Here is a 12,247-nt window from a genome sequence, read left to right as displayed (position 1 = left end):
CCTTTTTAAATTCTCTGGTTCTGGCCACTTACCGTGCTTTGCTCCATATTGTGGAGTTTTTTGGTGCACTTGAATTGAACTTCTCTGGCGTGACGCAGAACTAGAAGATGCACTCCAGAAAGGTACCTAAAGTGCTCCAGCTGCCAGTGAGTGTGTCAGTGGGACCTGAGTGGAGCTAGACCAGGCTGAAAGACGACTCTGTGCATGTAGTGTGGATGTTGGATCCTCAGCACCAATTGCCTCGCTCCACCGGTTTGGCTGTGTTTGTCAGTAATGCTGGCATAGCCTGAGTCTGGTGTTTCTGAGGGACTTGTAAGAGCAAGCAACTAGCTTTTGGAACTTTTACAAAACAGCATTTTCTATTTTCTAAATTTAAGAATTTATTTTTAATTGAATATGTGATTCTTCTGAGTGATAGAGATATCAAGTAATTGATTCTAAGGCCACCACTGATGCTCGTCGTGTATTTCTGAGTTTCTCATTAAAAAGTACTTTAGAGAACTCATGATACTTGTTGTCAGAGTTCAGTTCTGGCTCAGGAGGAGAGGGCTTCATCTCAGCCTTTCTAATTAAAGCTAGAATGAACCATAGGAGATAACTTAACAGGTTGTGGTTTTGGTCAGGGTACTAGAACATGCACATTGTAGATGAATGATTGTTTCTGTAATAATGTCTCTTTTGATTTCATAGTCAGTATTTTGAAATTATTTCGTATAAACATGAATCTTGGATTCTTTCTTTAGTTACCGTCACAGGCGCACAGAACAGGAGGAAGATGAAGAGCTGTTGTCAGAGAGTCGAAAAACGTCCAACGTGTGTATTCGATTTGAAGAGTCTCCTTCATGTAGGTATTGTATTGACAGTTGTGATTGCTTTGATATATTGAAAATCTGAGCAGATCGCAATTAAAATTTTCTACTTAGAATTAGTATTTTTCTACTTAGAGGAATCTTACATTTGCAGATGTGAAAGGAGGAACACTAAGAGATTATCAGGTTAGAGGTTTGAACTGGATGATCTCATTGTATGAAAATGGTGTTAATGGCATTCTGGCAGATGAAATGGTAAGCAGTGATTTTTTTGGAATTTTTGTGGTAATTATTGAGCAGAATTCAGCGTTTAAGTGTCTGTAGTATCTAATGTATATGCAGTAGTATGCATCATTCTACAACATTTTTTTTACAACTGGAATTGTAATGCTATGAAAGAAATTGTATTGCAAACATTTGCTTTGTAGTTTGCTTTAAACAACTGAAATGACAGAAGTACATAGCAGGAACATTGCTATAAACCATTTCTGTGTGGTATTTCATTTCAGCAGGCTTCTTTCCCCCCTCTCTTTGTCAATGCAGGGTCTTGGTAAGACTCTGCAAACAATAGCGTTATTAGGCTATCTGAAGCATTACCGAAACATTCCTGGGCCACACATGGTCCTGGTTCCAAAATCAACTTTGCACAATTGGATGAACGAATTCAAACGCTGGGTTCCATCGTTACGTGCTGTTTGCCTTATCGGAGATAAAGATGCCAGAGTAAGTACTCAACGTTTCACAGGTGTATGTCACAAACTAGCGTTTGGGTGTGTGGAATTCTCCTGAAGCCCTTTCTTCAATGATAAGGTTTTTCAGAAGTCTTTAAATGTATTAGTGTTGAAAATGGAAAATGTTAATGTTGGTAACTATGAGAGGGAAAATGCAGTTCAGTAGGTGAAAGAATAGACTAGGATCAAAGATCAGGTGTCTGACTTACCTCTTTCTCTGGTGTCGACCTCTCTGGTTTTTGCACTTTTTTTTAATCTCTGTGTTTGCATTGTGACAGTGTTTATTCATTTTCCTTTTTTACCCACACTTTAACTTCCTTTTTTCACCTTTTCTGGGTGAATTCATGTACTCTTTACTTGTCTTATATCTCTGCCTTGCCTCGTAACGAGGATCATATTGTAGAGCTTTTCATCTTTCGTAGTGAAGGCTTTAAAATAGATACAGGGTGGTTTTCTAACTTGAAGGGATCAATGGATGTTCTGTGAAATCTGTGGCTGCTTGCTGCTCATATGGATTGCATGGCTGCCTGTTACTGTCTGAGGGAAGGGAGGGATCTGGACAGCCTGGATCGATGGGCTGAGGCCAATGGTATGAGGTTCAACAAGGCCAAGTGACGGTCCTGCACCTGGGTCACGACAACCCCCTGCAATGCTACAGGCTTGGGGAGGAGTGGCTGAAAAGCTGCTTGGTGGAAAAGGACCTGGGGGTATTGGTCAGCAGTGGCTGAATAGGATCCAGCAGTGTGCCCAGGTGGCCAAGAAGGCCAACAGCGTCCTGGCTTGTATCAGCACTAGTGTGGCCAGCAGAACCAGGACAGCGATTGTCCCCCAGTCTCGAGACTGGTGAGGCCACACCTTGATTACTGTGTGCAGTTTTGGGCCCCTTCCAACAGGAAAGACAATGAGGTGCTGGAACATGTCCAGAGAAGGACAGTGGAGCTGGTGAAGGGTCTAGAGCACAAGTCCTATGAGGAACGGCTGAGGGACCTAGGGATGTTTTTATAAGTGATGTGATGAGACAGAATGGCCTCAAGTTGTGCTAGGGGAGGTTTAGGTTGGATATTAGAAAAAATTTCTGGAACAGGGATACTGGTGGAGTTGCCATCCCTGGAGGATTTAAAAGACACATAGGTACTGTGCTTAGGGACGTGGTTTAGTGGTGGTCTTGGGAGAGTTACGTTAATGGTTGGGCTTAATGATCTTGAAGATCTTTTCCAGCCTAAATCATTCTGTGATTCTGTGAGGGGAACGGCTGATTTTGCCGTGAGTTGGCTGGCTCCTCACAGTGTAGCCCTGGATTTAACTGTACTGCTCTTTGCAGATTGTTTTAATTTGAAGTCTGATAATATTTGTACCACAGTGTGTTTGTTGCTGGTTCCGTGGAATAAAATAAAGATTGCGTTGAAGGGAAGCGTGTGCCTTCTCTTTGTACTTTCTTTGCTTCCAGAATTTTGTGTTTGTTTTATTATAGCATTTCACGTCCTCATTTTCTACTGAATTGCTCTGTTCTGTGGTGGCTAAAGCACCTCTGAGATGACATTTGCATTTGTAAGTCAGTACATGGTATTGTACAGAACACTCCAGTGATTTGCTTAACCCAGCTGATGATCTGCCTGTGCCTAGAGTACAAAGGGCTGAAGGCTTTTGTTACAGTAACTTTTAGTTACTGAAAAGATGTTTTGGTCTTGTTTTGTGTGCAAGCTTAGTGTGTAAGCAGTGTTGGTGGAGATAGTTTTCACTGAATTCCATCTAAATTGTTCCTATTTATAAATGTTTATTAACTCATTTGTTCTGCTTTAGGCTGCTTTTATCCGTGATGTTATGATGCCTGGCGAGTGGGATGTTTGTGTTACATCATATGAAATGGTGATTAAAGAGAAATCAGTCTTCAAAAAGTTTAACTGGAGGTACCTGGTAATTGATGAAGCCCACAGAATAAAGAATGAGAAGTCTAAGGTAAAGTCAAAATTATTGGATACTATGAAGAAAGTTTGACACAAAAGATTTAATCTGATTTTAGCAGATTGTTAGGTGTGGTGTCTTTTTAAAATAGAAATCCTAAGCTGTTGGGTGGTAGATAGGAATTTCATAGATAGCTCACTGTCTTTTAAATTTAGTTGACGTTGTTTCAGGTTTCAGAAACTGATGAACATTCTTTATGCTTAAGTGTACATGATGATGATAACTATCTCTTGTATTTCTAGCTGTCTGAGATTGTGCGTGAGTTCAAGACAACAAACCGATTGCTGCTCACAGGAACTCCTTTACAGAATAACCTCCACGAGCTGTGGGCATTACTCAATTTTCTTCTACCTGATGTCTTCAATTCTGCAGATGTAAGTTGAGGTTTGGCAGTACAGTCTTGTTCTCCTAATTTTGACTCCCAGGCTGCCGTCTGCGGAAAAGAATGACCAGCCTAGTGAGAGACAGGTGACGTGGAAGACCTGGGTTCAGTAGGAACACTGTGGCTTACCTAGCTGTGGACTCTGTTTTTTTCTCTACCTAAAGCAGTGCATTCTGTTAGTGCAGTAAGGCCTTGAGCCAGTAGTAGCAAGTGTAATACTTTAAATCATGCAAGAATTATGCTAAGTGGAACAAAATATGGGAAGGCAGTGCGGAGTGAAGAGTATGAAGCATCCAAATAGGCATAAGCCTGATTTCATTTAGAATTTGAGTCATCTTTCTCGTCTTTTACTGTCCTTGTACTTGTGTTGCTTCCATTGCTTTTCCTCTGTTATCCGTCTCACTGATGTAAGGATTCTGGTTTCTTTTTTTACCTTCCTGTCCCATCACTATACGAGTGTTAAGGGGAAGAACTTGGACACTGCAGTGATGAGCATGGGAGAAAAATTAAGCAGAGTATTTTGTCTGTGGAGTTACTCAGTTGACTTGAATCTTATAATGTGCTGGGGAGCTGGCACAGTATTGCAGACTGATTTTTCTTTCACTCATGGAAGTAACTTGTCTCAAGATTTATACCACTCTTGGCTGGAGTGAAAGAGTCAATATGTGTCTGTTAAAACTACAGATAAAATGTTAATATCAATTGTGCTGTTTTTCACCACAGGATTTTGACTCATGGTTCGACACTAAAAATTGTCTTGGTGATCAGAAACTTGTAGAAAGACTTCATGCTGTAAGTAATTAAAGCTGTAATCACACGTCATTGTTAGCATATGCAATGTAAAAAAAAAGAAACAAAAAACCAAAACCCACACCAGATTATTCACCCCTTCATCTCAAAGTTAAGAAGGTGAACGTTGAAGCTATTCAGTTACAGAAATGCTCAGCAGAATTTTAATGAATTAAATACTGGAACTTCCTATTATAGAGACTGCTCTTTAACATTTCTGTTTGAAGCAGGCAAGATCTACATGTAAAATGGGAAAATGAAGAATTTTGAGATCTCTTTGAAACCATTTATTACTGTGACTAGTACACTGATATGTGAGGAGTAAAGGCAGTCCTTTACCTTTTTTTTTTACTGATCATGAGGTAAAAGACATTTTTTATCATATGGTGACAAAATGAGAAGGAAGTCCAACATACATTGCTTATCTTTGAAATGTTGTGTATTTTGTATATGCTACTAGTGGAAATGAAACAGAGCTTATGTTAAAAGGTAATAAATGGATTTTATAGGCTTGCAGGTGTGGCCTCTGGTTAGATAACAGCTGACATGAATATGACCAGTCTTTATGTAGTGTTACATGTTTACGTGTGAACTTAGTAGACAGCTTCATTTTGGAGACTTATTTTTCTGAAGGAGTCAACATGACAGCGGTAGATACCAATTATTTCTGAATAAGTCAGATAATTGAATACATTAACTTTGTATTTGAGGCAATCAATTCTATAAATTTATCTATGGAAAAATGCTTTAATTTGTGTAGGTTTTGAAGCCATTTTTATTACGTCGCATAAAAGCTGAAGTAGAAAAGAGTTTGCCTCCAAAGAAGGAAGTAAAAATTTATCTTGGGCTCAGCAAAATGCAGAGGGAATGGTGAGTTATTTGCATCAAAGTAAGATTCTTTTCTGAAAAAGAACACTACAGCTTTTCATACTGATTTCTTTTTTCTTGAAGTTGCATGTTGAGAGAGTCAGATAAGTCTATTTATAGCTGTCTTTGGGGCTTTTTTTTAAAGATTCTCTAGTTACAAAGAGCTCAGGAAGGTTAATGAATAGGGTCGGGAGAAAGATAGCAGAAACTTCTTTTCCTTCCTTAATTTTATTTGAAAGAACATATGCCTACTAAGTCTCTGACTGAGGTATGTATGCACCAGTAAAAGTCTGAGCTGAAATTAAAATAAAACCTTGAGGAGCAGCGTACCCAGAAGAGATGTGAGAAAGGGAGCCAGGTCAGCGTAGCAGCTTCAATGCAATAAGTGCTACCTTCAATCCCCTTTGTGGTCCTAAAATGAAAGTGTAAGGTAACCCAGTAAATGATAGATCATTGTTACTCAGACGAATCACCTTTCACGTTTAAGTATGGGTTTATAAATCCTTGTTGAAAATGTCTGACTGCTAAGAAGTTTCATAATAACACATGTCACTATTATATTAACAAAGCAAACTCCCACATCCAGAAGTATGTAATTGGGATATTGCAAGGTTTCATTAATGTTCTAAATACCAAATAAAAACAGAGTTGTTCAAAATTGCCTGTAAAACTTCAGGTATACCAGGATCCTGATGAAAGATATTGACATCCTGAATTCAGCTGGGAAAATGGATAAGATGCGTCTGCTGAATATTCTGATGCAGCTGCGGAAATGCTGCAACCATCCTTACCTATTTGATGGTGCTGAGCCAGGCCCTCCTTACACCACCGACACGCATCTCATCACTAACAGCGGTAAAATGTTAGTTCTGGATAAACTGCTAGCGAAACTCAGAGAGCAAGGTGAGTCCTGGCTGTGACCGGTAGTGGTCTGAATGCTCGCTGTAAGAACTGGTGTAGATTCATTCTGGTCTGCCCTCCAGTGAACGCGTTCGTTACTCCAATGAGATTCTTGTTGAAAATAATTTTTCTCAAAATCTTAACTCATGGAGGGAAGGAAATCTTACAGTATGATGAGGAAGACCAGTAATGTGGAGAAGAAAAAGAGCAGAGCCTCCCTTCTACTGTTTTATGAAAATTTCTGATGGGAGGGTTAGTTTGTCTGTGCATATCAGTTGTCAGCTAATTAATCTTACCATGGCTTTCAGTATTCTGTGTCTTCAGATGTATTTCTTCTGCGTAAATTATCAACCAACCTGTCTAGAGAAGTTAAATCAGTACTAGAAAAGTAACTTCAGGAGAAAGTAAGTTAGGTATAGTACAGAATATTTCATATGAATTCTTACAGTAGGCTCTGTGATAAGATTAATGTGAAAACATAAAACCAACAGCAGAACTTTCTGTGGTGCTCTGTCAGGCTCCAGAGTTCTGCTTTTTAGTCAGATGACTCGCTTACTGGATATTTTGGAAGACTATTGCATGTGGCGTGGATATGAGTACTGCCGGCTGGATGGACAGACACCACATGAAGAAAGAGAGGTGAGACACTTGTATATAAACACGAAATGTCTTTGGTTTACATGTCAGATTAGAAATAAGTTATTATTTGTATCTATGTAAGTAGCTGCATCATTGTTTAAAGTAAAGCAAAAATGCTGCAATTTAAGAAGGCTGCTAAGGGTATATGTCCACAGTAAAAAGGTTTCATTTCTTCCTCAACTAGATGAGAAATTAATATTTGGTGGACCCAGAATGGAGTTTTCCACCTGTGCAACCCTGCAGTTTCTTACTTCTGTAAAAGATTAGATGTGGTATGAAAATTCTATAAATTTCAAAGAAATTTAATTGAAAAGCCACCAACATATTGGAAACTTGCTTGAAAACTCTGATACTTTAATGACACTTTTTTTCCTTTTAGGAAGCAATAGACACATTTAATGCTCCCAACAGCAGTAAATTCATTTTCATGCTGAGTACCAGAGCTGGAGGTCTTGGAATTAATTTGGCAACTGCTGATGTGGTTATTCTGTATGATTCAGATTGGAACCCTCAAGTAGATCTGCAAGCCATGGTGAGTTAACTCCCTAATACACATCATTTGTTAAAGTTGTCAGCGTTCACTCTGTATAAGTGTTTCCAGAACTTGCAATTCTGTTGTTTTGCTTTACTTTTTGTATGTGATACCAAAGAATTGAATAAAAAGGGCATGGGCAGAATTGTGGGAGAAACTGCTGGTTTTTCTCTGTAAATATCATTCTTACTTATTTCTGTAATTGGATAAGATTACTTTGGTCAAAATACTGTATCAATATTGTTTATGCATAGAATTATTCTTAATTCTGTCTCTCCAGAAGACAACAGTAAACAAGTAACAGAGGACTGTTTCCAAAATAACAGCAAAGAGTTAAAGGCATGAGGCTTTGTATTCCTCCCTTTTGGGAAGCTTATTGCTTTGCAACGCCTCTTCTTTCTGCATGAGAGTAAAGTCATCTGGTGGTGATGCCGGGGAAAAAAAATATACTAAAAAACATACTAAAATCTCTGAGTGGTGAATGTCAAAAAATCAAGTCTGTAACTTCTTTTCTGTGGAATACAAATCACATGATCCTTCTTGCAGATTGGGGAAGTGGGGTGTTTGTTTCGTGGTTTGGTTGGGTTTTTAATGAACTTAAACACATAAAATATTACTGTGAATAAGTCCTCCTTTCGATATGCATATGGATGACCGGTAGTAGACTGACTTCCTGGAAAGGAGGAATGTGATTTGTGAGCTTTAGCAGGGTTTTCAGGAAGACATGAATATTATGAGGGAGAGTAAAAGATTTAATGACCCTTAAAGGACAGTCAAAGTCCTGGTACCAACAGCTTGAAAGCCAGTGGTTTAACCTTTTTATTTAAGAGGGCAAAATAATATTTTTATTAATGTCTTCCAGAGAGAACGCAGGTTTTGTTACAAGTATGTCCAATACATTAGTCAGTCATTTGCTGTGTGTTATACCTATATCTGAGCTGCGAATTGATGCTTTTCTGTAGCTGCCTTGGGACAGCTGCGGTATTGAAGCTGTGGCTGCGTAAACTGTGCCCCTGCAATGGGAATGCTCAAGCCAGGGGTGCCAGTGTCAGAGGGTACCTGAGTCAGAGGAGAGAATCAGTGTGAAAGCAGTGCAAATGTATGAGTACACTGCTGTATCTCCTCTTCCCAACTGCAGCCTGGACAGACATTCGTTTATCTCCATTTGCAATGAGGTAGATGCATTTATTGCTGTAGAATGACCCTGGCTTAGAGATAAAAATAAATAGTATACTGGTTTTAGGTTTTTGTGTGTGCTTGAATAAGTAAAGGGGCAAGAAATATATGCTAGTTTCAGTCTGCTGTTTCTGCAAGCGAACTGTCTATTGCCTGTGAGTTTTTGTTGCTGAACACTCATTGATTTATGTTTGTTAGGATCGTGCGCATCGTATTGGTCAAAAGAAACCAGTACGGGTGTTCCGACTAATCACTGATAATACTGTTGAAGAGAGGATTGTAGAAAGAGCTGAAATAAAACTGAGGCTGGACTCTATAGTTATACAACAAGGTATCAACTGCTATATATGTTTGTCTTCAAGAGAATTCTTCAGTTCCTTTAAAATATGGGTTAAATAACTGTACAAATGTACAGCGGCAGAGAAGCAGTACACTAAATCAACCTAAAACACTAAAACATATAAGTTATCCACTTGTTCAGCTGGATTTTTTGAAAAGTTCTGTTTTCCTAAATAATTTGGGCAGAGACAAATGAGGGAAGTGAGCTACAGCTTGAGTAGATGTTGCTTGGGTTTTGTGATATGTCAAAAATGGAAAAAAATTTTAATGTCCCACGGCTGATAAAAATAATTATAGATGTGCTTACCACGTACAAAAATCTGAACCTTAGAACTGCTTTGTGCACCTTTGTTTAGAAGCTCCTGGAAGAATAGTTTGTCAAAACCCGAGGCTCTCAAGCTAAGTTGTGAGGGTGGTTGTGTCTCCCAAAGGGTGGGCTGAGAGGATGATCCTCAGAATTTGATGGTCTGTGAAGAGATGAGATAGGAAAAGTGAAAATTTGGGACAGGAATAGAATTTTGGGAAAACTATTCAGAGATTTGGGCTGAAATCAGTGAAGTAAGTGTTTAAAAAAAAAAAAAAAATCTTAAGGACTTCTTAATGGCTATTACAGAATACTTTATTTTTCATCTTGAAATAAGGTTTTGATCTTAAGTTCGGCTAACTTTGGAGGAATTAGATCTTAAACATAACATTTGGATTATCTGAATGTGAAACATTTTTCTGTTATGGCTTGATCCCAAGTTACTTTTTTTATTTTCCCCAAAGTTCCTGATTTGAGTTTATTTTCAGCTCAAGTGAAATGTGTGGGGTTTTTTTTTTTTGTGTGTGTGGTTCTTTTGTATTTCTTTTCTTGTGCTGCCAGTGAACTAAAAAAACCCCACCGTCTGCATGGTCCTACTAGAACGCCTCAACTAAAACTTTCAACATGTTTCTTCTAATTTTAGGAAGGCTCATAGACCAGCAGTCGAACAAACTGGCAAAAGATGAAATGCTGCAGATGATCCGGCATGGAGCCACACACGTTTTTGCTTCCAAAGATAGTGAGCTGACAGAAGAAGATATAACCACAATTTTAGAAAGAGGTGAAAAGAAGGTTAGAGAACAACTCCATACGGAATTCCAAATGTGTCAAACATGAAATACAGATGCACAAAATAGAAACTAAATCTGATTATGTAAATTTTTTTTATGCCCAGTTATTACTTTACTATTCATAAGTATTTTAAAGCTTATGAAAGTTTTGAAGGAGTAAAATCAGAGATTTATTGTTGAAGTTCAGGCTGTGTGCACCATATCTTAAGCACTGTTTATTTTGTGGGCTTTTAGGAAGATGTAAATGTTGTGCCAACAATTGTAATAGACACAGAACCTTTATGGAACTCTATTAGGGAATAGGTAGCTCTGTGGAAAAATGAACTACAATTTCGGCTCCAAAGAGTTGGGCATAAATTTCATTTAAATTTACAAGTTAAATTGGACAGCTGTAGGGCTGCATCCCAGCATAATAAATTCAGATTAATGGAAAGTCTTGGAGTCAGATTGTTCAAAACCAAACAGACTAGGAGCGTCTCTCCTTACAAGAAAAGCGTAAGTAAAAGTTTAAAGTAAAAAAAGACAATGAGAATGTTTTGATAATGATGACAACTTTTTTCAGAAAAGATAAAACAGCTTGAGTAAGCCTAAAAGTACCTTCCTGTATGTTCAGACAGCTGAAATGAATGAACGATTGCAGAAAATGGGGGAGAGCTCCTTGCGAAATTTCACTATGGACACAGAGATGAGCCTGTACAACTTTGAAGGTGAAGATTACAGAGAAAAACAAAAGGTAATTTTTCTTGAAAGCTTTAAGACTCCAGAGGTACTAGAAATGGCCACGCTAGAAATGTCATGGCTGTAAAGGTTATTCTAGAGAAGTAAGGAGCTATTGAAAAATTCACGTAGCTTTGCAGAAGCATCAGTAGTCTGAATATTTGTTACACTAGCTTTCAGCCCCACCATGTTTCTTAATGGGTAAAATCTGATAATATTGCTTAAATTTTATCCTTTCTGCAGCAGAAATACTACGTTGCATCCTACTATACAACCAGTATTTTACTGCCGTATAACCAAGAGCGGGGGGGAGAAAGAGGCCTGGTAATTGCTTTATAGGTGGAACTTGGTCTTAAGTCTTGTGCAGTGAAGGTTTTAGTCACGAGCGTTAACGTGAACTGTTCATACAATGATTTACCTAATTGCAGAAGGGTCATGCAAAGAAAAGTGTGACTCAGGGTTCCGCTGTTTTACCTCTGTGTCTGTTTTGTTCGGGATGTGTAGCCAAGATATCCTTAAGGTCTTGTCTGGAATCAGATACGTGAACTGTGATTTGTTAACTGCAGAATGCCCATCTAACCCAGGTTTCTTAAAGAATTCAAGAAAACGTTGCGAAAAATCAAGTATTTAATGAGAATAGAGTGGGCCATGTGCATAATATATAACATTCGTTTTCCATGTTAATTTGACAAATCAAGTATTTAATGAGAATAGAGTGGGCCCTGTGCATAATATATAACATTCCTTTTCCATGTTAATTTGATTTCAAGAAGCCAGCTAAATACAGCGTAGTCTTGAAATATGCTTCAGTAACTTTAATTCAAGTAATTTAGTGAAGATTAATTAGCTGCTAATGGATTTTATTTTTTTTTTGCCAGTGTTGTAACCTTTGTAGAGGTTATTCATTGTGATGTTTAGAGGAGAAGCAATTTATTCATATCACAAGATACAGAATTCAGAGCCTATGTACCCCGTCCTCCTGTTGTGTTTTGGTAGATTTAATCATGATCTTGCTCAGGTGTCTGAAGTAGGATACTGTAACAGGATCTGTCCCTGCACTCCCTTACTTCCGTGTTACCTTTTACATGCTTAAATACATTATAATCAACAATAATTTCTAGCTTATTTTTGAGCTTTGTTGTAGCATTCAAATTATTGAACACAAGCGTTAGATTTGCTGTGCAAAAATACGTTCCTGTTCTGCAGTACCGCGTTAGCCATTATTTTAGTGACTTCAGTGGAAGCATACAGTGACTTCAGTATCTTTCTGTTCTCTTCTGTGTGTAGCTGAGCATGATGGAATGGATAG

At 38.3% G+C, this 12,247-nt stretch overlaps 1 protein-coding gene across 1 annotated transcript in view; it reads left to right on the top strand.

The window, feature by feature from the left end:
* LOC104489228 (probable global transcription activator SNF2L1) overlaps positions 1–12,243 on the top strand; it is a gene marked incomplete at both ends in the record, with an annotated part of 14,084 nt that extends 1,841 nt beyond the window's left edge. The window contains 14 exons of the mRNA XM_010131370.1: positions 744–844; positions 964–1,064; positions 1,353–1,532; positions 3,341–3,496; positions 3,745–3,876; positions 4,608–4,676; positions 5,434–5,543; positions 6,217–6,443; positions 6,958–7,079; positions 7,459–7,611; positions 8,986–9,118; positions 10,074–10,222; positions 10,835–10,954; positions 12,226–12,243. Of these exons, the coding sequence (XP_010129672.1) occupies positions 744–844; positions 964–1,064; positions 1,353–1,532; positions 3,341–3,496; positions 3,745–3,876; positions 4,608–4,676; positions 5,434–5,543; positions 6,217–6,443; positions 6,958–7,079; positions 7,459–7,611; positions 8,986–9,118; positions 10,074–10,222; positions 10,835–10,954; positions 12,226–12,243 (1,771 nt within the window). The remainder of the gene's footprint in view (positions 1–743; positions 845–963; positions 1,065–1,352; positions 1,533–3,340; positions 3,497–3,744; positions 3,877–4,607; positions 4,677–5,433; positions 5,544–6,216; positions 6,444–6,957; positions 7,080–7,458; positions 7,612–8,985; positions 9,119–10,073; positions 10,223–10,834; positions 10,955–12,225) is intronic.
* Between the last annotated feature and the right edge of the window lie 4 nt (positions 12,244–12,247).

This window comes from Buceros rhinoceros, unplaced genomic scaffold (genome assembly GCF_000710305.1).
Source record: "Buceros rhinoceros silvestris isolate BGI_N320 unplaced genomic scaffold, ASM71030v1 scaffold2092, whole genome shotgun sequence".
Classification (NCBI taxonomy): domain Eukaryota; kingdom Metazoa; phylum Chordata; class Aves; order Bucerotiformes; family Bucerotidae; genus Buceros; species Buceros rhinoceros.
Note: the sequence above shows the minus strand (reverse complement) of the source record. Positions and strands in the feature narration are given on the sequence as shown.